The 27,278-nt window shown below is 45.1% G+C and overlaps 1 protein-coding gene across 1 annotated transcript in view; it reads right to left on the bottom strand.

Moving 5' to 3' along the window:
• Window positions 1-27,278, bottom strand: part of GSR (glutathione-disulfide reductase) — a 56,798-nt gene that overhangs the window by 6,783 nt on the left and 22,737 nt on the right. The window contains exons 4-11 of the mRNA XM_003938091.4: window positions 26,747-26,816; window positions 23,163-23,310; window positions 20,454-20,508; window positions 16,676-16,775; window positions 11,648-11,734; window positions 7,255-7,413; window positions 2,757-2,868; window positions 68-199 (exon numbers count right to left, since the gene is read on the bottom strand). Coding sequence (XP_003938140.1) covers window positions 68-199; window positions 2,757-2,868; window positions 7,255-7,413; window positions 11,648-11,734; window positions 16,676-16,775; window positions 20,454-20,508; window positions 23,163-23,310; window positions 26,747-26,816 — 863 coding nt within the window. The remainder of the gene's footprint in view (window positions 1-67; window positions 200-2,756; window positions 2,869-7,254; window positions 7,414-11,647; window positions 11,735-16,675; window positions 16,776-20,453; window positions 20,509-23,162; window positions 23,311-26,746; window positions 26,817-27,278) is intronic.

The raw sequence follows: 27,278 nt of genomic DNA, 5'->3' as shown, positions 1-27,278 counted from the left end.
AATTTCAAGTTGGGGATGGGGGGAAGAGGAAGGAAATCACAAATGGCGTTTGGTTTTAAATACCTACCTTCCGTGAGTCCCACTGTCCCAATAGGTGGGTGACTGAAGACCACAGTTGGGATGTTGTTGTAATCTAATTTGGAATCTTCCTTGTTTTCAAAAAGCCGATGGGCAAGTTTTCGGCCAGCAGCTATTGCAACTATGGCGATACTTCAAAATCAGTGTTTATCTTACTGTCTATTTTAACATAGCAGAATTGTTCCACTAGCCATTTATCCATCTAGCTTAATGCCCTAGTTCTGACAGTTTGATGCCGTTGGTCATTACACTATCTAGATAGTTAAATATAATAAGGACATACCATGCTTCAGCAAACAACTCAAAATGTCTGGCTTATGAGAATTCTACACCGGTTGAGTATCCCTAACCCAGAAATTCAAAATCCATAATCCAAAATGTTTAAGCGCCATCGTGCCACAAGTGGAAAATTCCACCAGTCAAAACACAGATAAAACTATGTCTCATGCACACATTTAAAATATCATATAACATTACTTTTAGTCTATGTGTATAAGGTGTATGTAAAACAAATGAATTCCATATTTTGACTAAGGTCGAATCTACAAAATATCTCATTATGCATATGCAAATATTCCAAAATCTGAAATTAAAAACACTTCTGGTCTCAAACATTTCAGATAAGGGATGCTTAGGCTGTCTGGCCCCACTCCCAAAGACACATTCACAAGTTCTCACTTATCTGGCAGTTAATCTACTTAATGAAGATATTAGCTTTTTAATACAATATTTATGGAACAAACTATATTAGTATTGAGCATTTTTTTTTTTCAGACAAAGTCTCACTCTGTCGCCCAGGCTGGAGTGCAATGGCATGATCTCGGCTCACTGCAACCTTGGCCTCCCAAGTTCAAGTGATTCTCCTTGAGGCCTTAGCCTCCTCAGTAGCTGGGGTTACAGGTATATACCGGGTGTGGTGACATCCAGCTAATTTTTGTAATGTTAGTAGAGATGGGGCTTCACCATGTTGGTCAGGCTGGTCTCAAACTCCTGACCTCAAGTGATCCGCCCACCTCGGCCTCCCAAAGTGTTGGGATTACAGGCGTGAATTGAGCATCTTTAGATTGATTTCATAACCTTATTTAACAATAATTGCTTTTTTACTTAAAAGTTTATTCTTGGCCGGGTGCGGTGGCTCACACCTGTAATCCCAGCACTTTGCAGGGCCGAGGTTAGGAATTCAAAACCAGCCTGGCCAACATGATGAAACCCCATCTCTATCAGAAATACAAATATTAGCCAGGCGTGGTAGTGTGTGCCTATAATCCCAGCTACTCGGGAGGCTGAGGCAGGACAATCACTTCAACTCGGGAAATGAAGGTTGCAGTGAGCTGAGATTGTGCTACTGCACTTCCAAAGTGTGGGATTACAGGTGTCAGGCACTGCTCCCAGAATCTTTATTTTTTTTCATAGAGACAATGTCTCACTATGTTGCCCAGACTGTTCTCAAACTACTAGGCTCAAGTGATCCTCCCACCTTGGCCTCCCAAAGTGTTGGGAGCCACTGCACCCTGCCCAGAGCAAGAACGTTCTAAAGGAGCTAAAAGGATTTGGGTTTGTGACTGGGGTAGGTTTCCATCTTGATATAAGGCACTGGGACGTGTTGAATTGCTGAGGTGGTTCCATAACGGTACAGACTGAAAGCAGATCGAATGACAGCATTAATGGATAGAGATGGGATAGAGCTTGAAATGGTGCTTAGGAAGCAGGTAAGGTATGGGCTAAGGGAGAGAAGGAAATCAGTCTTGGCTGCATCAACACCAGTCATACAAGAATGGGCGTGGCGGTTCATGCCTGTAAGCCTAACATCCTGGGAGTCTGAGGCAGGCAGACTGCTTGAGCCTAAAACAACATGGTGAAACCCTGTCTCTATAAAAAATACGTATGTGGTTCCAGCTACTTGGGAGTCTGAGGTGGGAGGACCACCTGAGCCCAGGAAGGTTGAAACTGCAGGGAGCCCAGGAAGGTTGAAACTGCAGGGAGCCCGTGATGGTGCCACTACATTCCAGCCTGGGTAACAGTGAGACCCTGTCTCTTTTTTTCCTTTTTTTTTTTTGAGACGGAGTTTCGCTCTTGTTACCCAGGCTGGAGTGCAATGGCGCGATCTCGGCTCACTGCAACCTCCACCTCCTGGGTTCAGGCAATTCTCCTGCCTCAGCCTCCTGAGTAGCTGGGACTACAGGTACGCACCATCATGCCCAGCTAATTTTTTGTATTTTTAGTAGAGATGGGGTTTCACCATGTTGACCAGGATGGTCTCGATCTCTTGACCTCGTGATCCACCCGCCTCGGCTTCCCAAAGTGCTGGGATTACAGGCTTGAGCCACCGCGCCCGGCCGAGACCCTGTCTCAAAAAAAAAAAAAAGAATGCTGATCTAAATTTTTTCTTCCAAATGCCACTTCCTTCCACTGCCACCAAGTACAAATCTGCCCCTAACTTAGCACTCTGAAAAGGGCAACTGACCATATTGTCTGCATGAAAATTTCAGTGTCTGCTAAGCATTCTAAGTTTTTTATTCAGAAAATGTCAGGTATCTAACCAGTATCTATTTCAATAAATTGTACCATTTTGACAACATAAAAACACTCATCCTTTTAGCTTTGCTTAAGCAGATTTGATGGTGAAGAGCTGGATTAACACACAGACCCTCCCTCACCAAGAAGGAAAGAGAGCTTACCTGGAGTAAGAAGAGCTTTTCCGCATACATCCCCAACTGCATAGATGCCTTTTATGTTGGTATTCTGGAATTCATCTACTATGATATGACCCTTGTCATCAGTTTGAATCCCCTGAAATTACAAAAAGACACCATGTAAACACTTGGTCCACCTACTAAAAGAGGGAGATCAAACCTCTGGATCTCCCTCCCTCATTTCACATGGGCACTGTAGCCAGAATCTCCAAAAAACTATGAGACTCAGCTGCAGCATTGAAGGCATTTAAAGCTGGCAAGTTTCAAGCTGGGTACAGTGGGCTCACAGCCATAATCCTTGCATTTGAGAGGCTGAGGTGGGATGATACCTTGAGCCCAGGAGTTTGAGATCAGCTTGGGCAACATAGTGAGACTTTGCCTCTATTAAAAATTTAAATATTAGAACTTCCTTTTTTCTTTTTTTCAAGACAAAGTTTCGCTCTTATTACCCAGGCTGGAGTGCAATGGCATGATCTCGGTTCACTGCAACCTCCACCTCCCAGGTTCAAGTGATTCTCCTGCCTCAGCTTCCCAAGTAGCTGGGACTACAGGCACGAACCACCACACCCGGCTAATTTTTGTATTTTCAGTAGAGACGGGGTTTCCCCATGTTGGCCAAGCTGGTCTCAAACTCCTGACCTCAGGTGATTCACCCACCTCAGCCTCCAAAAGTGCTGGGATTTACAGGCGTGACCCACCGTGCCCGGCAACCAGCCGGTTGTACTCTTAAGCTCTATGGCTACCTATGCAGTGAGCCAAGATGGCCCCACTGCACTCCAGCCTGGGTGACAGAGCAAGACTCCATCTCAAAAAAAAAAAAAAGGTACAACCTTTGGTACACACAGACCAAAATTCAAATCCCCTCTGTAACATACCAGTTACTAGGCCTTATATAACCCCAACTGTTTATCAACAAATATTTGAGCTTCTATTACAAATGAGTTTGACTTCATCACTGCGAATACGATGGTAAGACAGACATTCTCCCTACACCATAGTGTTTACAGCCTAGTAAATTATCTAGTATCTCTGTGCTCCTGGCTTCCTTATACCTTGCCAGTTGTTGGCAATATTAAATTAGATTAGTAACATGTTGACAAGACCTGGAATATAGTAATCACTCAATTTACATTATAAAAATATATCTTAGGCTGGGTGCAGTGGCTCAAGCCTGTAATCCCAGCACTTTGGGAGGCCGAGGTGGGTGGATCACGAGGTCAAGAGATCGAGACCATCCTGGTCAACATGGTGAAACTCTGTCTCTACTAAAAATACAAAAAATTAGCTGGGCATGGTGGCACGTGCCTGTAATCCCAGCTACTCAGGAGGCTGAGGCAGGAGAATTGCCTGAACCCAGGAGGCGGAGGTTGCGGTGAGCTGAGATCGTGCCATTACACTCCAGCCTGGGTAACAAGAGTGAAACCCCGTCTCAAAAAAAAATATCTATATCTATATCTATATCTATATCTATATAGGTATATATATCTATATATCTATATATCTTAATGTCAAATGAGACTGAAGTTTTTTTTTTTTTAATTTGCCTCATTCTTCAAAAATTCAGCAAATATAGGCTGGGTACAGCAGCTCATGCCTGTAATCCCAGCACTTTGGAGAGCCAAGGTGGGAGGATCGCTTGAGCCTAGGAGTTCAAGATCAGCCTGGGCAATACGGCAAGACCTTGTCTCTACCAAACATTTTTCTTAAATTAGTTAGCGTCCCTGCTACTCGGGAGACTAAGGTAGAAGGATCACTTGAGCCCAGGAGTTTGATGCTGTGAGGCCAGAGAGAGCCATGATGGCACCACTGCACTCTAACCTGGGTGACAGAGCAATACCCTGTCTCAAAAAGAAAAAAAGTTAGCAAATACAGTTGGAAACTGGACCTACCAGTGCTTATATTTGTACAATGGCAAACTATCTCTCAAAAGGTGAAAAGCTGCTGTTTTTTTATTTTTATCTTTTTGAAGACGGAGTTTTGTTTGTGTCTCCCGGGCTGGAGTGCAACGGCACGATCTCGGCTTGTTGCAACCTCCGCCTCCTGAGTAGCTGGGATGACAGGCATGTGCCACCACACCCGGCTCATTTTTGTATTATTAGTAGAGACGGCATTTCACCATGTTGGCCAGGCTGGTCTTGAACTCCTGACCTCAGGTGATCCACCTGCCTTGGCCTCCCAAAGTGCTGGGACTACAGGTGTGAGCTACTGTGCCTGGTCAACTAGTTTTGGTAATATAAAAACAGACAACTAGTTTTACTAAATGTCATTAAACAAGATTACAAACAATCAAAACATCTCCCTGAATATTTTATACATTAACGTGAGGAAAAATGACCTTTTACAGAAATGAAAAAAGAATCCACATTACAACAGAAATTAATATTAGAACATAAATCAAAATGGTATGCACTGCTCAAGAGCCTCTATGAAATACATACATCTCAGGCTCAGTGCAGGGGCTCATGCCTGTAGTCCCAGCACTTTGCAAAGCGAAGGTGAGATCATCTGAGGTCAGGAATTCAAGACCAGCCTGGCCAACATGGCGAAACCCTGTCTCTACTAAAAAAATATAAAAATTAGCCAGGTGTGGTGGTGCATGCCTGTAATCCCAGCTACTTGGGAGGCTGAGGTCAGAGAATTGCCAGAACCTGGGAGGCAGAGGTTGTAGTGAGCCGAGATTGTGACATTGTACTCCAGCCTGGGTAACACAGCAAGACTCTATCTCAAAAAAAAAAAAAAAAAAAAGTACACCTCGAACATAAAATATTCTATTATTACATACAGTAGTACGGTATATCAGAAAAATCATCAACATTATCAACAGCAGGTAAACATTCGGTGTGTTCATAATGTAACCTAGGGTCTCAGTTATAAATTACTTTGCATGCACTTTTTCATTTACTCTTCTCTATAACCCAGTAAAGCAGGAACTATTTTCATTCCCATTGTGAATATGAAACATTTGGAGCAGAGACATTAAGCTGCTTGCTCAAAGCCATGCAACTGCTATGTCACAGAACTAAGGTTCAAATTCAGGTCAAACTCTGGGAACCACACCCCAAGCTCCCACTCCAGATTTTACTTCAGCATTTAAAAGAACAAGTAAGAATGTCAACTGTCCACGTATATAGACAGTACAGGTAGGGCCAAGAGAAACAGCTTCATCATCTGTTCCCATCCCTGGGTACAATGTATAGGACAGTGAACCACACAGCAATCTGAATTACCTGCTACAGATGCTAAGAGATCAGCGTAGGACCTGAAAGAGACATTCACATGGCAAAAACGAAGTCCATGAGAGGGAGGCCAGTAGCAAACTAGGTTAGAGATGGCAGGCTAGTTGGGCATGGAGGCTCATGTTTATAATCCCAGCACTCTGGGAGGCCAAGGTGGAAGGATCACTTGAGGCCTGGAGTTCAAGTCCAGCCTGTGTAACATAGTGAGACTTCATCTCTACAAAAAACTTAAAAATTAGCCAGATGTGGTGGCACACTGCTATAGCTCCAGCTACCCGGGATGCTGAGGCGGAAGGATCCATTGATCCCAGGAGTTCAAGGCTGCAGTGAGCTATGATCATGCAACTGTACACTAGCCTGAATGACAAAGCAAGACCCTGTTTCAAAAAAAAAAAAAAAAAAAAGCAGCAGCAGCAGCAGCAGCAGCTGGGCACTGTGGCTCACACCTGTAATCCCAGCACTTTGGGAGGCCAAGGCAGGTGGATCACAAGGTCAAGAGATTGAGACCATCCTGGCCAACATGGTGAAACCCCATCTCTACTAAAAATACAAAAAAATTAGCTGGGTGTGGTGGCGTACGCCTGTGGTCCCAGCTACCCAGGAGGCTGAGGCAAGAGAATTGCGTGAACCCAAGAGGTAGAGGTTGTAGTGAGCTGAGATCGTGCCACTGCACTCCAGCTTGGTGCCTGGCAACAGAGCGAGAATCTGTCTCAAAAAAAAGAAAACAGAGAAGAAAAAGGTCAGGTGTGGTGGCACATGCCTACAGTCTCAGCACTTTGGGAGGTTGAGACAGGTGAATGGCATGAGCTAAGGAGACCAGCCTGGGCGGGCAACATGGTGAAAACTCATCTGCACAAAAATAAAATAAAAAAATTAGCTGGGTGTTGTGGCACACATGTAGTCCCACCTACTCCAGAGGCTGAGGTGGGAGGACCACTTGAGCCCAGGGAGTTGAGAGTGCGGTGAGTTATGATCACAACACTTGGGTGACAGAGCAAGACCTTGTCTCAAAAACAAAAACAAAAACAAAAAACAAAAAACAAAAACTAGAAAAGAATGGATAAGGAAACTTTTTCTTTTCAATTTTAAAGGAAATAGTAATGAAATTTGATCACAAACTGGATACGTGGAACAAAGAGACAAGAATCCAACAGAATCCACCTAAGTTTTGGGTATGTAGGGGGAGAATAAAACCATAAGACTCCTAGTAGATTCAAGAATGTTTTGGGCAGATCAAGCCAGCTTACCAGTTTGTTTAAACTCAGGCCCTTGGAATTTGGGTCCCGCCCAATGGCCCAGAGCAGGCAGTCAACATCTGAAATCGTGGTCATGACGGGTGGCCTACCAGGAACTGCAGTAACCAGGCTGACTTCCAAGCCCGATGAAGTCTTCTTAACCTCCTTGACCTATTGGCAAATAAAATGTATTACATGTGCGTTGGCTGAGGGAGGGCAGCGGAAGAAGGAAAGCAAATATGGAGGAAACTAGAATTTTCTTTTGAGATGAAGTTTTGCTCTTGTCACCCAAGCTGGAGTGAAAGGGCTCGATCTCTGATCACTGCAACCTCTGCCTCCCGGGTTCAAGTGATTCTCCTGCCTCAGCCTCCCGAGTAGTTGGGATTACAGGTGCCTGCCAACATGCCCAGTTAATTTTTTTTTGTATTTTTAGTAGAGACAGGATTTCGCCATGTTGGCCAGGCTGGTTTCGAACTCCTGGCCTCAAGTGATCCACCTACCTTGGCCTCCCAAAGTGCTTGGATCACAAGCGTGAGCCATCACACCCAGCTGGAAACCAGAATTTTTAACATTAAAGAAAAGCCCCTCTGAATCCTACATAAAACATAGACATAATTTTACCCAAAGGCCACCAATATTAGAACTCCCTTAAGCCAAGCCTATTCTCTTGGTTGACCCAAATCTTCCAGTCAGTGGCTGGGAATGTCAGCTCATGACACCAATGTAATGTTTCAGTTTAAAAACAAAGTATCTTAGGCCGGGCACAGTGGCTCACACCTGTAATCCCAGCACTTTGGGAGGCTTAGGCAGGCGGATCATGAGGTCAGGAGTTCAAGAACACCCTGACCAATATGGTGAAATCCTGTCTCTACTAAAAATACAAAATTAGCAGGGTGTGGTGGCAGGCGCCTGTAATCCCGGCTACTCAGGAGGCTGAGGCAGGAGAATCGCTTGAACCCAGGAGGTGGAGCTTGCAGTGAGCCGAGATCTTGCTACTGCATTCCAGCCTGGGTAACAGAACAAGAATCTGTCTCAAAACACACACACACACACAAAAGTATTTTAAGTATACTTCTGGAAAACTGTAATAATATTTTAAGTCATAAACATAAGCATAATGCCTTTTTTTTTTTTTTTTTTTTTTTTGAGATGGAGTCTAGCTGTGTTGCCCAGGTTGGAGTGCAGTGCCACGATCTCGGCTGTTACCTTCACCTCTGGTTTCAAGCGATTCTCCTGCCTCAGCCTCCTGAGTAGCTGGGATTACAGGCATGTGCCACCACACCCAGCTAATTTTTGTATTTTTAGTAGAGATGGGGTTTCACCATGTTGGCCAGGCTGGTTTCGAACTCCTAGCCTCGTAATCTGCCCACCTTGGCCTCCCAAAGTGCTGGGATTACAGGCATGAGCCACCGTGCCCGGCCAGCATAATGCTTTGAAAGTGGGCTGTGGCAGCATCACTAAGAAACTTCTCTCTCTCTCTCTCTCTCTCTCTCTCTCTGTGTGTGTGTGTGTGTGTGTGTGTGTGTGTGTTGACAGACAGGGTCTTGCTCTGTTGCCCAGGCTGGACTGCAGTGGCAAGATCACGAGGAAACTTTTCCAAAATGCACAATTGGTGTGTGTGTGAATGTATATATTTTTTTCTTTTTTCTTTAAGAGATAGGGTCTTGTTCTGTTGCCCAGTCTGGAGTGCAGTGGTGAGATCACTAGGAAACTTTTCCAAAATGCACAATTAGTGTGTGTGTGTGAATGTATATATTTTTTTTCTTTTTTCTTTAAGAGATAGGGTCTTGCTCTGTTGCCCAGGCTGATCTCTAACTCATGGCCTCAACTGATCCTCCTGCCTTGGCCTCGGAAGTGCTGGGATTACAGGCATGAGCCACTGTGCCTAGGCTCCCTGCATAGTCTTAATTAGAATGAAGGGAGGTAAGACCTGGGTTGGGAGAGTGGAAAAAATATATTACTGAAGATCCTAAGGTGGTTATGATGGTAGCCTCTACCCCCAGTTAAGCATTTTTGTATTTACAATTTTATTTGATGTGGTCTATGCTGAAATGGTGAGGCTGTGCGGGTGAGGGGAAGATCATGTTTACAAGGCTAATTCTCTAGGAAAATTCTGCTAATATTCACGTGATTGCTTGAGGAATAAAGCACTTGTAATCCTATCTACAAAACTCAAAGGGTATGCTTTAAAATTAGATTCCAGGCTGGGCATGGTGGTTCACATCTGTAATCCCAACACTTCGGGAGGCCGAGGCTAGAGATCACTTTAGCTCAGGAGTTTGAGAACAGCCTGGGCAACATAGTGAGACTCTATCTCTACAAATGTTTTCTTAAATTAGCCAGGCATGGTGGCATGCACCTGTAGTCCCAGCTGCTCAGGAAGCTGAGGTGGGAGGACCACTTGAGCCCAGGAGTTGGAGACTGCAGTAAGCAATGATTGTGCAAGTGCACTCCAGCCTGGGCAGCACATTGAGACCATGTGTCAAGAAACATAACTTTAAAAATGAAAGAATGGCCGGGCGCAGGGACTTACCAACACTTTGGGAGGCCGAGGCAGGAGGATCACCTGAGGTCGGAGTTCAAAACCAGCCTGAGTAACATGGATAAATCCCATCTCTACTAAAATTAGAAAATTAGCCAGGCATGATGGTGCATGCCTGTAATCCCAGCTACTCGGAACGCTGAGACAGGAAAATCACTTTAACCCAGGAGGTGGAGGTTGAAGTGAGCAGAGATTGCAACATGCACTCCAGCTCAGGAGGCTGAGCAACAAGAGTGAAACTCTGTCTCAAAATAAATAAATAAATAAAAGATAGAGGCCAGGCATGGAGGCTCATTCCTGTAACCCCAGCACTTTGGGAGGCTGAGGTGGGCAGATCACTTGAGGCCAGGAGTTCAAGACTGGCCTGGCCAACATGGTAAAACCTCATCTTTACTAAAAAAAAAAAAAAAAAAATACAAAAATTAGCTGGGCATGGTGGCAGATGCCTGTAATCCCAGCTGAGACAGAAGAATTGCTTGAAGCCGGGAGGTGGAGGTTGCAATGAGCTGTGACTGTGCCACTGCATTCCATCCAGCCTGGGTGACAGAGTGACACCCTATCTAAAAAAAAAAAAAAAAAAAAAAAAAAATAGGCCAAGCATGGTGGCTCACACCTGTAATCCCAACACCTTGGGAGGCTGAGGTGAGTGGATCACTTGAGGTCAGGAGTTCAAGACCAGCCTGGCCAACATGGCAAAACTCCATCTCACTATACATACAAAAATTAGTCAGACATGGGGTATGCCTGACTGGGGTATCCCAGCACTCAGGAGGCCTGTAATCCCAGCTACTCAGGAGGCTGAGGCAGGAGAATCCCTTGAACCTGGGAGGTGGAGGTTGCAGTGAGCCAAGAATGCATCACTGCACTCCCGCCTGGGCAGCAGAGCAAGACTCTATCTCAAAATAAATAAATAAACAAAAAGAAAGATAAAAATTAGATTCCATAATATTTCCTGAAAATATAAATCTTAAAAAAAAAAAAAAGGATGTGTAATAAGGCATGTGAGCACAAAAACCAAAGTTTTAAAATCCAAATTAAAAAAATCAGGAGCCAGGTGCTGTGGCTCACACCTGTAATCCTAACACTTTGGGAGGCCAAAGTGGGTGGATCACTTCAGCTCAGGAGTTCAACACCAGGTTGGCCAACATCGCAAAACTCTATCTCGACAAAAAATCCAAAAAAATTAGCCAGACGTGGTTGCAGTTCCTGTAGTCCCAGCTACTTGGCGGAGGCAAAGGTGAAAGGACTGCTTGAGCTCAGGATGGTGAGGTTACAGTGGGCTGAGATGGCACCACTGCACTCCAGCCTAGGTGACAAAGGGTGACAAAGTGAGACACTGTCTCAAAAGGAAAAAAAAAAAAAAATCAAAGTTCATCTAAATTCAACTGCCAGGTTTCCTTCTTTCTCTTTTCTTTTTTTTTTTGAAATGGAGTCTGGCTCTGTAGCCCAGGCTAGAGTGCCGTGGCATGATCTCGGCTCACTGCAACCTCCGCCTCGTGGGTTCAAGCTATTCTCTTGCCTCAGCCTCCTGAGTAGCTGTGATTACAGCCGCCCGCTACCACATGCGGGGCTAAATTTTGTGTTTCTAGTAGAGATGGGGTTTCACCGTATTGGCCAGGCTGGTCTAGAACTCTTGACTTCAAGTGATCCGCCCGCCTTGGCCTCCCAAAGTACTGGGATTACAAGTGTGAGCCACCGCACCTGGCCAAAATACAGCTTCTTAGGAGGAAGGAAATGATTGGGAGTACTCTAGAGGTGGAATATATGGACTGCGGCAGACACAGTATTTGTATTTTAAACTAACTGGGCGAAGCCACAGGCAGAAAGTGTGATTAACTGTGTGCTGTGTGCTCGGCACCCTACCTGGGAAAACTTCAGCACCTCCACGCCAGCGTTCTCCAGCTCCTCCGTGCAGTTGGTGCTGATCATTGAATCAAAACTTCTAAGTACCTTTGTATCAACATAGGGAGGGATAATGGGAGAGGAAGAAAACTTGAGTAAAGACATACTACAAACTTGGGAAGGAAACTTCAGCATTCTCACTCCTCTAATTATTTCTTCTTTATCTGTGGCCATAATGGGAGTGGAGTTTCAATATATTCCCCATTTCCCTACGTCACCACTGTCTACAATAGAGAGGACTTCACCAATTCCTGTCCTACAGTTAAATGAAGTCATTGTCCATTGTCGTCTCCTACCAAAGTGTGCTGCTTTTTTCCTTTAAGTCCAGGGAACAGAAATTCTCTTTCCACTTTTCATATCTCAGGGTCATCTTTCCCTCTGATATGACTGAAGGAAAGGTTCACTAGCAAAATCTTGTCTAGCCATAAATCTCAATAGCTTGGCATTGGAGATATATCTGTGACCATCTACATGTGGAGTTCAGCTGGAAGGTCATGTGTTAGTCACAGAGTAGTTTTTTTTTTGTTTTTTGTTTTTTTAAGATGGAGTCTTGCTCTGTTGCCAGGCTGGAGTACAGTGGCGTGATCTCAGCTCAAGGCAACCTCCACCTCCCGGGTTCAAATAATTCCCCTGCCTCAGCTTCCTGAGTATCTAAGACTACAGGCACATGCCACCATGCCCAGCTAATTTTTTGCATTATTTAGAGAGACAGGATTTTACCATGTTGGCCAGGATGGTCTTGATCTGGCCAACATGGTAAAGCCCCATGATCTGCCTGCTTCAGCCTCTCAAAGTGCCAGAATTACAGCCGTGAGTCCCCAAGCCTGGTCTCTTTTTTTGTGTGTGTGAGATGGAGTCTCGCTCTGCCACCCAGGCTAGAGTGCAGTGGTGCCATCTCAGCCCATTACAACCTCCACCTCCCAGGTTCAAGTGATTCTCCTGCCTCAGTAGCTAGGATTACAGGTACCCACCACCATCCCTGGCTAATTTTTGTATTTTTAGTAGAGACAGGGTTTTGCCATGTTGGCCAGGCTGGTCTCAAGCTCCTGACCTCAGGTGATCCCCCCACCTCAGCCTCCCAAAGTACTGGGATTATAGGCGTGAGCCACCATGCCTGGCCACAGAGTAGCTCTAAAATGGAGTTAACACTGGAACAGGAAAAAGAGGGAGAATAAACTTGGTGTATTTGGGATGGGAGATGGCAGGAAGCCCAAGCAAATGTGGCTCTCTGCAAAGTGATCAATTTTACAGATGCAGGAATTACCCCCTCCATTGACAGACTGCCGCAGTTTATTTACTTATTTACATATAAATTCAAGCTACTGACTCCTCTGCCTTTCCCCATCCTTCTAATTTGCTGGATATATTCTAGCAAAATAATACTTACCTATGAAAAAAATATTATTCAGGACATAAATCTCCTGAAGCTAATTAGATAATCAGTTTTAAAGCCACAGAGAAAGTTTCCTGAAATACATACTGCCTAGGATTCTCAGAATCCCCGGTCTCCCTCAATTGGCTCACATAAAGATTAGAATCAAAGCATCTTGGTAGTCCGGGATCTGATCAATTCTGTCCCTATAGAACTAGGCCCCAAAGACATTACATGTCTTGCCTAAATCACATGTTTGTCAGAGACAGTCAGCTAATCAGGTTAGAGTACAGTGGAACAATCTTTGCTCACTGCAGCCTTGACCTCCTGGATTCAAATGATTCTCCCACCTCACCCTCCCAAGTAGCTGGAACTTCAGGCATGTACTACTATGCCTGGTTATTTTTAAATTTTTTGTTTGTTTGTGAGACGGAGTCTCACTCTGTCACCCAGGCTGCAGTGCAGTGGCATAATCTCGGCTGACTGCAACCTCCGCCTCCTGGGTTCAAGCAATTCTTCTGCCTCAGCCTCCCGAGTAGCTGGGACTACAGGTATATGCCACCACACCCAGATAATTTTTGTATTTTCAGTAGAGATGGGGTTTCACTATATTGGCCAGGCTGGTCTCGAACTCCTGACCTTGTGATCTACCCGTCTCGGCCTCCCAAAGTGCTGGGATTACAGGTGTGAGCCACCTCAACCGGCCTATTTTTAATGTAGAGATGGAGTCTCACCATGTTGCCCAGATTGGTCTTGAACTTCTCCCTGCTACTCGGGAGGCTGAAGCAGGAGGATAGCTTGAGGCCAGGAGTTCGAGACTAGCCTGGGCAAAATAGTGAGACCTCATCTCTAAAACTATATAAAAATCAGTCAGGTGGTGCATGCCTGTAATCCCAAACACTTTGGGAAACCAAGGCAGGCAGATCACTTGAGCTCAGGAGTTCAAGACCAGCCTCGGCAACATGGTGAAACCTCAATGGGTGTGTTGGCATGCTCCTGTAGTCCTAGCTGTTTGGGAGGCTGGGGTGGGAAGATAACTTGAGCCAAGCAGACTGAGGCTGCAATGAGCCATAATGTACTTCTGTACTCAAGCCTGGGCAACAGAGTGAGAGAACCTGCCTCAAAAAAAAAAAAAAAAAAAAGCCCAGGCATAGTGGCTCACACCTGTAATACCAGCACTTTAGTAGGCCAAGGCGGGCAGATTATGAAGTCAAGAGATCGAGAGCATCCTGGCCAACACAGTGAAACCTCATCTCTGCTAAAAATCAGCTGGGAATGGTGGCGCATGCCTGTAGTCCCAGCTACTCAGGAGGCAAAGACAGGAGAATTGCTTGAACCAAGGAGGCAGAGGTTGCAGTGAGCTGAGATTGCACCACTGTACTCCAGCCTGGGTAACAAAACTGTGAAACTGTGTCTCAAAAAAAAAAAAAAAAGTCAGGGCATGGTAGCCCACATCTGTAACCTCAGCTACTCAGGAGGTTGGGGCAGGAAAATCCTATGAGCTCGGGGAAGCAGTGAGCTATCACACTCCACTTTTGTACTCAAGCCTGGGTGACATAAAAAGACTCTTTCCCTTAACAAAAAAAAAAAGAAGTTCAGGTGTTTGATCTACAAGATTCCCTTTAATGCAAGCTTGTTCAACCTGCAGCTGGCAGGCCATTTGCAGACCAGAATGACTTTGAATGTATGAATATGGCCCAACACAAATTTGTACACTTTTTTTTTTTTTTTTTTTGAGATGGAGTCTCACTCTGTCGCCCAGGCTGGAGTGCAGTGGTGCGATCTCGGCTCACTGCAACCTCCAACTCCCAGGGTTCAAGCGATTCTCCTGCATCATCCCACTGAGTAGCTGAAAATACAGGCGCTCGCCACCATGCCTGGATAATTTTTGTATTTTTAGTAGAGATGGGGCTTCACCATGTTGGCCAGGCTGGTCTCCAACTCCTGACCTCGTGATCTGCCCACCTCAGCCTCCCAAAGTGCTGGGATTACAGAAATGAGCCACTGTGCCTGGCCTATTTCTTAAAATGCTATGGGCCAAGCACGGTGGCTCACGCCCTATAATCCCAGCACTTGAGGAGGCCGAGGCAGGTGGATCACAAGGTCAAGAGATCGAGACCATCCTGGTCAACATGGTGAAACCTCGTCTCTACTAAAAATACAAAAATTAGCTGGGCATGGTGGCGTGCGCCTGTAGTCCCAACTACTCAGGAGGCTGAGGCAGGAGAATTGCTTGAACCCAGGAGGCGGAGGTTGCAGTGAGCCGAGATTACGCCATTGCACTCCAGCCTGGGTAACAAGAGTGAAACTCCTTCTCAAAAAAAAAAAAAAAAAAATGCTATGAGATTTTTTTTTTTGCAGTGTTTTGTTTGAGACAGAGTCTCAGGCATAGTGGCTCACACCTGTAATCCCAGCACTTTAGTAGGCCAAGGCGGGCAGATCATAAAGTCAAGAGATCGAGAGCATCCCAGCCAACATGGTAATACCTCATCTCTGCTCTGTTGCCCAGGCTGGAGTGCAGTGGTGCGATGTTGGCTCATTGCAACCTCTGCCTCCTGGGTTCAAGCAATCCTAGTGCCTCAGCCTCTCCTGCCTCACTGCCTGAGTAGCTAAAAATACAGGAACCTGCCACCACACCTGGATAATTTTTGTATTTTTAGCAGAGATGGGACTTTATCGTGTTGGCCAGGCTGGTCTCCAACTCCTAACCTCAAGTGATCCGCCTGCCTTGGCCTCCCAAAGTGCTGGGAATTAGATGCATGAACCACTGTGCCCAGCCTGCAATTGTTTTTTTTTTTATTAGCTCATCAGCTACTGTTTGTGTTAGTGTGTTTTACATGCAGCCCAAGACAATTCTTCTTCCAGTGCAGCTCAGGGAAGCCAAAAGATTAGACAAGCCTGCTTTAATGCAAAGAATTTAGTAAATTACTTGGAACGAGTGGTAACAATGTAACATTACTTGATCATAGAAAATTGACTTCCAGAAATTAATAAATCAACCTGGCCAGATGCAGTGGTTAATGCATGTAATCCCAGCACTTTGAGAGGCCGAGGTGGGCAGATCACCTGAGGTAGGGAGTTTGAGACCAGCCTGGCCAACATGGTGAAACCCCATCTCTACTAAAAATACAAAAATTAGCCGTGCATGGTGGCAGACGCCTGCAATCCCAGCTACTCAGGAGGCTGATGCACAGGAATCACTTGAGCCTGGGAAGCGGAGGTTGCAGTGAGCTGAGGTGGTGCTGCCGCACTTAAGCCTGGGCAACAGAGTGAGACTGTCTCAAAAAAAAAAAAAAAAAAATTAATTAACTAACCTAACAGTCTGTTTAATTTAGCTAATATTTATATTTAGGCACCCAGGTCTCCCTTATGGGGCATCTCATGACTATCTACCACTTAGTGATGAAAATACCAGCCAGTTCGACCAACTCAGTTATCATCAACTACCAACTGGGAGGGATATAGGCCAAATTCAGGTAACTTGGATACAGCCCCAAGTGAAACCAACCAACTGACCCCCACCTGCTTTGTACCCTAGTATTCAATGACAACATAAGAAAAATTCTTCATTTTAAAAATTAACATCAAAGAAAGGGAAAAGAAAAGGTGGAATTTACCTTATCATGCCGTATCATTAGTGACGTCTTAGAACCCAGGGCTGAGAGGATCCCTGCTATCTCCACAGCAATGTAACCTGCACCAACAATGACGCTGCGGCTGAGATGCAAGCAGAGGGTTAGTATTTTTAAATAAGCTAACTTTGGAATAATTTTATGTTTACAGAAAAGTTGCAGAGATAGTACAGAGATTTCCCTTATTATTCCCCTTGCTCAGTTTTCCCTAAAGTTAACATTTCACTTAACCAGGGTACCTCTGTCAAAATAAGACATGCATGCCTGCAATCCCAGCACTTTGGGAGGCCGAGGCAAGAGGATCGCAAGGTCGGGAGTTTGAGACCAGCCTGACCAACATGGTGAAACCCCATCTACATACAAAACCCCATTTATATACAAAACCTCATCTCTACTAAAAATACAAAATACAATACAAAAACTGTATTTTGCATTTTTAGTAGAGATGGGGTTTCACCACGGTGATGAAACCAGGCTGAGGCAGGAGAACTGCTTGCCTCCAGGAGGTAGAGGATGCAGTAAGCTCATAGCAAACTCCGCCTCCCCCAGGTTCAAGTGATTCTTGTGCCTTGGCCTCCTGAGTAGCTGGGATTACAGGTGCACATCACCACACCAGACTAATTTTGTATTTTTAATAGAGATGGGGTTTCACCACGTTGGCCAGGCTGATCTCTAACTCCGGACCTTAAGTGATCTACCGGCCTAAGCCTCTCAAAGTGCTGAGATTACAGGCGTGAGCCACCATGCGTGGCCAAGGAATTTCTTTTTTAATTTTAAAATTTGTGTGTAGAACCCGGGTGCGGTAGCTCACGCCTGTAAGCCCAGCACTTTGGGAGGCAGAGACTGGTGGATCACCTGAGGTCAGGAGTTCAAGACCAGCCTGACCAACGTGGTGAAACCCTGTCTCTACTGAAAATACAAAATTAGCTGGGCCTGGTGATGCATGCCTGTAATCTCACATACTAGGCAGGCTGAGGCAGGAGAATCGCTTGACCCCAGGAGGCAGAGGTTGCAGTGAGCTGAGATCACACCATTGCACTCCAGCCCAGACAACAACAGTGAAACCACCTAAAAAGAAAAAGAAAAAGAGAACTGTGTGTAGAGACAGGATCTCCCTTTGTTGCCCAGGCTGGTCTCGAACTCTTGGGCTCAAGCAATCCTCTGGCCTCAGCTTCTTGAGTAGCTGGGACTACTGGCACGTGCCACCACAGCCAGCTAATTTTTGTATTTTTTTGCAGAGATTGGGTTGTGCTGTGTCATCCAGGTTGGTTTCAAACTCCTGGGCTCAAGCAATTTGCTCGCTTTAGGCCTCCCAAAGTGCTGGGATTACAGGCATGAGCCACCGTGCCTGGCGTCTGGAACTGATCTTTCAGGCGGCTGAGTCCCTAAAAGATTTCTCTTTACCTTGTTATGGCCCCAGGACTACTCATGCCACAGTGCTCCACAGGGTTCATACTCCATCCAACCAGAAGCGCCCTCAGAACAAAAACTAAATCATGCAATCTTCCCTACATTATTTACCCAATTATTTACTTAGTCACCAACACCCTAGCAAAGATAAAGTAGACTTAAAAAGAAAAATCATGTATCAATTGTAAAATTATTTTCTTGTGTTTCAGAGTCTTTTGCTTATAACATGCATAAATATAAATATTTAAAATCGCTAATGAACCGATATTTATAGTGAAACTTCTTTGAGGGTGAGTCCGGAATGAGATTACATTATCCAAACAGAAGGAGTCATAACTACATGTCTGACTACATCCTCACGTGTCATCTCATTCAACCCTAAATCAAACAATGCAGGGTGGATCACACGGTAAGGAACGCTGTTCTCTAACACATTTCTACGACCTGACAGCAAACGGAAAAAGACTGCATGCTTTCTTAGAACTCCTCTAAGTCAGAAGCCTGCCTGGTCTTCTGGTCTGAATACCTTCATGGGACATTTTTTCCGTCCTACGGAACTACAAAGCGGCTCCCTTGTCTTTTCTGAATTGCCTCATCCTCTCTGAACCATCCATGACTCTGCATGAATCAAAGTGAAGGCAGGCGCATGGATTATCAGTCACTCTCCCTAAAAGCCGTTCTAAAAACATAGGATTAGGACCTTAAACTGGATTATTAGCACAGCCCCTGAGGGAGCAGCAGAGTTGAGCAATACCAACTCCACAGTGAGTGCCACTCAGAAGATGAATGAAGGCCAGTCCCTGGGCCACGGTGTTGGGTCCCTCCACCTGTTCCCAGGCATCACTTTTTATCACAAGTGACAGGAGGATTCCCCTAAACCAGAAAGCCTGCAATGTGCAGCAACTTCGCATCAGAGAAACAAACTTCCTCATGATCTCTTTCCCCCTCTATGAATCTAAATCCATTCAGCATGGTGGCCCATGCTTGTGTTCTTACTGCTTTGGCAGGCCAAGGTGGAAGGATTGCTTGAGGCCAGGGATTCTAGACCAGCCTGGACAACAGAGCAAGACCCCATCTCTACAAAAATTAAAATTAAGTTAACCAGGTATGGTGGTACACATTTGTACTCCCAGCTACTCGGGAGGCTGAGGTGAAAGGACTGCTTGAGCCCAAGAGCTCAAGGCTACAGCAAGCCAAGATGGCGCCACTGAACTCCTGCCAGTGCAATGGAAGAAGAACCTGTCTCTAAAAAAATAAAACTTTTTTCATTAAAAGAAAATCCACACTCAAGTTTGCTAAGGTTATTCAGACACATATAAAGAATAATGCCAGAAAATGCATTCTTGTGAACCTGACAGGGTCTTCCATTTACAGAGGCCCCACTGCAAATAGCTGCTTTGAAAACCAGCTATTCTTATTTTATTTTATTTTATTTGCTTATTTGAGACAGAGTTTCGCTCTTGTTGCTCAGGCTGGAGTGCAGTGGCACAATCTTGGCTGACTGCAATCTCCACCTCCCGGGTTCAAGCAACTCTCCTGCCTCAGCCTCCAAAGTAGCTGGGATTACAGGTATGTGCCACCACACCTGGCTAATTTTGTATTTTCAGTAGAGACAGGTTTCTCCAGGTTGATCAGGCTGGTCTCCAACCTCTGACCTTAGGTGATCCACCTGCCTCAGCCTCCCAAAGGGCTGGGATTACAGGCATGAGCCACCGTGCCCAGTTTATTTATTTTTTGAGATGGAGTTTCACTGTTGCCCAGACTGGAGTGCAATGGTGCAATCTTGTCTCACTGTAACCTCTGCCTTGAAGGTTCAAGCAATTCTCCTGCCTCAGATTCCCAAATAGCTGGGACTATAGGCCTGCGTCACCATGTCCGGATAATTTTTGTATTTTTAGTAGAGACGGGGTTTTACCATGTTGTTTAGGCTGGTCTCAAACCGCTGACCTAAGGTGATCTCCCCGCTTCAGCCTCCCAAAGTGCTGGGATTACAGGTGTGAGCCACCACATCTGGCCAAAACCAGCTATTCTATTCTAAAATACAAGCTACTTTAGACACATTCTTAACTGATGCTGTATCAAGGTGAAGAAAGAAGACAGTTTTAGGACTTTGCTATTTCATCTTCAAATTACCCTCCATTTGACTTTGGCCTCTGATTGAAAGCATGAAAGATTTCAGGGATCTACTAAGGAATTCTAGGAATGAAATATACAAGGTTGTGAAAAGAGAAGAGGTAAGAGAACAGAATTCAAGAAAGACCTACAATAAATGCTTGGGAGGGCAGGACAAAGAAAAATCACCAAGAAAGACTGAGAGAGAATGAGTCATTGAGGTCCAGTCAGGATGGCTTACCTAGGCAATTCTTCCAGCTCAAAAAATCCATCGCTGGTTATTCCTAAGCTGGCACCTATGTAGAAAAAGGCAAGATAGATCACACCAGACTGCTCTTTCTCTTGCAAAATAATCACGACATTTCATGTGAAAACCAAACACTTTCAGAGCCAACATACTCTCTGTTTTGACAAGTTTTGTTAAAGACTCTGCTTGGAAAGCTGCCAACCAAATCCTCCCTGAGTCAACATTTTTATTTTCTCTCTAGAAATAGAATGAAGATCTCAGCGGTCATGAACAGACTCCCCGCTGGATCTGTTCACCCTCCCACCCCAAGAGTAGGCGTGAACCCTAAAGCTCAGCTTATTACATGCATCAACCACTGTGCCCGGCCTGAAAAGACAAATTCCTATGTAGTTCAAAATCTATGTGGCCCTTTCCTCTCTGCTTATTCTTTCAAAAGTTTCAACCTATATGGCATATACATTGAATTATAAGAGGTACAATCTACATAGTGAAAGAAACATGTAGCGAAAAGCAGGTTGAAACCTTTGGATATAGGGAAGCAGGTCCTATCTTGCAGGACTTCCAAATGCATTCTTCCAGGTTTGACCTTCTCCCCAGGTTGCAGTATCACATGTTTACTTATCTCGCCACACAATTTTACTTTGGCTTCAAACTTAGTCCATTTAGAACTGAACCTTAATTTTATCTCCCAAACCTATCTCTCTCAAGTTAACCACTTCAGTTACCACCTGCCTCCAATAATCCTGACAAAGCCTTGAGCTGTCAACTGCTGATTCCTTCTCTCAGTAGCCTCCCTACCCTCATTTCTCATCAGTTATTAAATATATTAGGTCATCGTGGTGGCTCATCCCTATAATCCCAGCAGTTTGGGAGGCTGAGACGGCTGGATCACCTGAGGTAAGGAGTTTGAGACCAGCCTAGCCAATATGGTGAAACTCAGACTCTTCTAAAAATACAAAAAATTAGCTGGGCATGGTGGTGGGTGCCTGCAGTCCCAGCTACTCAGGAGTCTGGGGCAGGAGAATCACTTGAACCTAGAAGGTGGAGGTTGCGGTGAGCCGAGATTGCACATTGCACTCCAGCCTGGGCGACAAGAGTAAAACTCCATTTCAAAAACAAACAAACAAACAAACCATATATATATATATTTTGCATTTTGGCCGGGCGCGATGGCTCATGCCTGTAATCCCAGCACTTTGGGAGGGCAAGGTGGGCGGATCACCTGAGGTCAGGAGTTTAAGACCAGCCTGGACAATGTGGCAAAACCCCATTGCTACTAAAAATACCAAAAAAATTAGCTGGGCATGGTGGCACCTGCCTGTAGTCCCAGATACTGAGGATACTGAGGCAGGATAATTGAAACCTGAGAGGTGGAGGTTCCAGTGAGCTGGGATCACGCCACTGCATCCCAGCCTGGGTGACAGAGCAAGACTCTTGTCTCAAAAAAAAACCTCAAGTTGGTCATGGATCTTATGAAGCCAGTCCATGGAGAATACAAAAGATGTATAAACTATGTTCACCATCAACAAGGTCCTTATAATCTAGCTGGGAAGAAAGTCATAGACAATGTTTCTTGTGAGAGAATAAAGAGGTATATGTTCATGATTCATCCCTGGGGCTAAGTCTGTGTGTGTATAAAATGCAAAAGCAGGCAGGACATGGTGGCTCACACCTGTAATCCCAGTACTTTGGGAGGCTGAGGCGGAAGGACTGCTTGAGCCCAGGAGTTTGAGATCAACCTGAACAACATAGCAAGACCTTGTCTCTACAAAAAAAATTAAAAATTATCCAGGCATACACCTGTAGTTCCTGGTCTTAGAGGTTTAGATGACTACAGGCAATCCCCCATCTAAACCTCCTGGTCAAGACCTTAGTGAGCTGTGATCGCACCACTGCACTCCAGCCTGGACAACAGAGCAAGACCCTGTCTCAAAAAAAAGAAAAAATATAAAACAAAATAATAAAATGCAAAAGCAGTTATAACCATCTCTGAGATTCCTTACAGCTTTAATCTTCTATAATTCTCTACTTAAAAGAGAAAAACACACACATAAAAGCTTACTTAGCTACTTAAGCTACATCCTTACAAGATTTCTCTCTCCTGAACAAAACAATAAATACAGCACATGTCTTATAAATAACAACCATCTGACAGACTGAGACTGGAAAACAATGTATGCTAAGCTGAGAAGGAAAGTATGAGGCTTTCACTGATTTTTCTCCCTCTGTTACCTGCAATATGTCTGAGCCTGAGGCCAAATAAAATATCTTGGCCGGGCACAGTGGCCTGTAATCCCAGCACTTTGGGAGGCCAAGATGGGTGGATCACCTGAAGTCAGGAGTTTAAGACCAGCCTGGCCAACATGGTGAAACCCCATCTCTAATAAAAATATAAAACTTAGCCAGGTGTGGTGATGGCATGCCTATAGTCCCAGCTACTCGGGAGGCTGAGGCAGGAGAATTGCCTGAACCCAAGAGGCGGAGGTTGTAGTGAGCCAAGATGGTGCCACTGCACTCTAGCTTGGGCAACAGCATCACTAGCTACCACTTAGCCAACTGGAGTTAGGTTCTGCAAAGACCTTCTATGGTGGCCTGGCTCCAAAGAGAGAACTGGTTTAGACAGATCCCCTGGCATGGCTTCTCAGGTTGAAAGCAACGGTAAACTCCTGACTGCTGTTAATGAGTACCTGCTGTATGACTCACCAGGAATCTGGCTCTCATGAGGGCTGGAGGGCATACCACCTGTGGCAATCAGGATGTGAGGGGCAGTGTACTTTCTCCCACTGACTTCTATCGTGGGCTTGGGATCACTCGTGAATGCTGCATGGCCATGGATGATTTCTATATGGGCCTAGGAAAGGAACCAAGACATTAGCCTTTTCTTAGAATAAAACCAAAGATACCTGCTGCAACTTATCAGAACTTTCATTTCTCTGCTGAACATTTTGATTCTTGGTTTGCTGATGCCAACACAATTCTCCATTGTTTGAGTTTCTGTAGAACTGCTGACTGGTAACCTATACTTAGGAAAGGGGTTGCTATCACATGCTGGAAGTATACAGTAAGATGAGATAGGCTGGGCACAGTGGCTTACACCTGTAATCCTAGCACTTTGGGAGGCAGAGGTGGGTGGATAGCTTGAGCTCAGGAGTTCAAGAACAGCCTAGAAAATATGATGAAACCAGGTGTCTACTAAAAATACAAAAATTAGCCAGGCATGGTGCAAGACACCTGTAATCCCAGCTACTAAGAAGGCTGAGGCACAAGACTAGCTTGAACGTGGGAGGGGAGGTTACAGTGAGCCGAGATCATGCCATTGCACTCCAACTTGGGTGACAGAGCCAAGACTCTCTCTCTCAAAAAAAAAATTAAAAAAAAAACAAACTGATGTGGCTGGTCTGGAGGACAGGTAGAAGGCTAAGAAAGACAAGAGGATAAAGCTGAAATGAGTAGAGGCAAGAGAGGAATACTCTGGCCAAGGGAGGGAAATGCAATGCATGTGCTTTCATAAAATGGGAAGAATACCACAGAAGTACATGACATTGAAGTTCTATGCTGGAGATGGTGGGAACTCAGATTCTCACTTTTGGATTTGCTCTTACTGGAATTCTCTGCACTAAGGCCTTCATTTAGGGGCTGCTGGCACACTTCTGCCAGCCACAATTCACGTAGGGGCAAGCAAACGTGGTCAGCTTACAAGGATAATGGAACCATGTAAGCATGACTACAAAATGGAATGCTTTAACATTTTGGAACATGCTTCGTTCTGAATTGAGTTATCTTCTCCTTTCCCTTCACCCTCCAGGCCTGCTCCTGCAAGTGCCAGGCTTAATCAAGCTGAATCAAGGTCAAAGGCAAAACCCACAGATCCCCAGAACACCCTTCCCTCAGGTCATAATGACTTCCTGTGCAGTGCTCGGCAAAAAGGAGTGTGGAGGAAGCAATGAGATTTTTTACTTTCATTTTCTAGAGTATTAGATAGAAACTTCCCTTTGCAATATAGAATTTCTGGGTCAACTAAGGTCACCATAAGCTGTAGTACACACCAAGATTTCTAAGTATTACAAAATGTTGGTTCCTAATTTTCCTACCTCTTTTACAAAAGTATTTTAGCTAGTTCCATTAAAGAAAAAAAAAGGCGAGATGCAGTATTTATGACTATAAACCCCATACTTTGGGAGGACAAGGCAGAAGGGCTGCTTGAGGCCAGGAGCTCAAAATCAGTGTGGGCAACAGAGCAAGACCCATCTCTACAAAACTTTTTTGATAGAGTCTTGCTCTGCTGCCCAGGCTGGAGTACAGTAGTGCAATCTCATCTCACTGCAACCTTCACCTCCTGGGTTCAAGCAGTTCTCCTGTCTCAGACACCCGAGTAGCTGGGACTATAGGTGCGCGCCACCGTGCCCAGCTAATTTTTCTACAAAATTTAAAAAAAAGTAGTAGGGTATGGTGGCACAGTGCCTGTAGTCTCAGCTACTCATGAGGCTGAGGTGGGAGGACTGCTTGAGGTTAAGGCTGCAGTGAGCTGTGATCATGCCATTGACCTCCATTCTGGGCAAGAGAGTGAGATCCTGTCTTCAAAAAAATAATAAAAATTAAAAATGTGGTATAGGTGTTGTTTTAGTACTGCCAGTGTTACTCTACACTCAGCCTTAAAATATCTTGTGCATAAGGACTGCAGGCCTTTAAATATTTTTCCCTCTGGATTGCAGATTAAGCTTGGAAAAGATCATCCTCCAAAATATAAACCCAATGAATGATAAGAATATAAAAATGTAAGGCTGGGCGCGGTGGCTCAAGCCTGTAATCCCAGAACTTTGGGAGGCCGAGGTGGGTGGATCGCGAGGTCAAGAGATCGAGACCATCCTGGTCAACATGGTGAAACCCCGTCTCTACTAAAAAATACAAAAACATTAGCTGGGCATGGTGGTGTGTGCCTGTAATCCCAGCTACTCAGGAGGCTGAGGCAGGAGAATTGCCTGAACCCGGGAGGCGGAGGTTGCAGAGAGCTGGGATCACACAATGGCACTCAAGCCTGGGCAACAGAGTAAGATTCTGTTTCACAAATAGATAAACAAACAAACAAACAAAACCTAAGAAATCTTAGAAACAGCAAAGTGAGATCACAGAGACAAATGAAGGGCAGCAGGAATATACTGCCAAGGAAAAGGAGAGTTAAGTGATGCACTGGTTGTCAATGTTACCCACACAGTCTTGGTTGGAACTATGACATCCAATTACTGTGGGGGAAAAGCATCAGGATAGTGAAGGATGACATACAGTTGCTGGAGGCAGACACACCTCTGCCCAGTTTTCTTGATCAGATGTCCTTCATAAAAACAGCTTTCTGAATCCTAATTTGGTCTCTTGAGCTCCAGCTACTAAGGATGAGCTTATTCTCAGCAAATAAACAATCGCAGGTTTGGCCAGGCAGTGGCTCATACCTGTAATCTCAGCATTTTTGGAGGCTGAGATGGGTGGATCACCTGAGGTCAGGAGTACAAGACCAGCCTGGCCAACACAGTGAAACTCCATCTCTACTAAAAAATACAAAAATTAGCTGGGGATGGTGGCACGCACCCATAGTCCCAGCTACTCAGGAAGCTGAGGCACGAGAATTGCTTGAATTCAGGAGGTTGAGGTTGCAGTGAGCTGAGATCGCACCACTGCACTCCAAAATAAACAGTAAAAATAGGCTGGGCACGGAGGCTCATGCCTGTAATCCCAGCACTTTGGGAGGCTGAGGCGGGCGGATCACTAGGTCAAGAGATTGAGACCATCTTGGCCAACACAGTGAAACCCCTCTCTATTAAAAATACAAAAATCAGCTGGGCGTGGTGGTGCACACCTATAATCCTAGCTACTTGGGAGGCTGAGGCAGGAGAATTGCTTGAACTTGGGAGGCAGAGGTTGCAGTGGGCCGAGTTTGCACCACTGCACTCCAGCCTGGCGACAGAGCAAGACTCCATCTCAAAAAATATATATACATATATATAAAGTAGCTGGGTGCGGTGGTGTGCACCTATAGTTCCAGCTACTCGGGAGGCTGAGGCAGGAGAATCACATGAACCAGGGAGGCAGAGGTTGCAGTGAGCTGAGATTGTGCCACTGCACTCCAGTCTGGAGAGACAGCAAGACTCTGTCGCAAAAAACAAAACAAAACAAAAAAAAACCAACAATAATAATAATCAATCAAACAATAAATAGGGCTACAGTTAGGCAAGACTTGGTTGACCACTCAAGAAGGGAACAGCTCATTCTCAAAGTTAAAAACCCAGCATACACACCTTTGTGAGATTGTTTTGATAGATGGTATTCAGGCGGCTTACGTAGGCATCCCGCTTTTCCTTAATAACACTGCAACGAAACCAAGTCAGTACTCAGAAACAGGATCTTCCACTTCCAGTTAGTTAACTAAGGCATCTGTCCCTGATCACCCAGAGCAGAGAATCACTGTCAACAGGAACTGCAGTGAGTGTCTCCGAGGACAGTCATCCCTTCCCTGTGCCATTCTGCTGCCCATGTGTTAAAAGCCTCTGTGCCACTCAGTGGAGAACACACTCGGTTGGCATGGTCTTTCTGCACAGAAGACAAGGATAAATGCTTTGGCACAGTGCCTTGGACATGGTGTGCCTAGGATGTGGTAGCCACTTAATAAATATTTGTTAAATAAATAAATTTGCTGGCCGGGTGTGATGGCTCACGCCTATAATCCCAGCACTTTGGGAGGCCGAGGCGAGCAGATCACCTGAGGTCAGGAGTTCGAGACCAGCCTGACCAACATGGAAAAACCCATCTCTACTAACAACACAAAACTAG

Source organism: Saimiri boliviensis, chromosome 13, assembly GCF_048565385.1.
Source record: "Saimiri boliviensis isolate mSaiBol1 chromosome 13, mSaiBol1.pri, whole genome shotgun sequence".
In the NCBI taxonomy this organism is placed as follows: Eukaryota; Metazoa; Chordata; class Mammalia; order Primates; family Cebidae; genus Saimiri; species Saimiri boliviensis.
The sequence above is the reverse complement of the archived record's forward strand: the minus strand, read 5'-3'. Positions and strand labels throughout refer to the sequence as shown.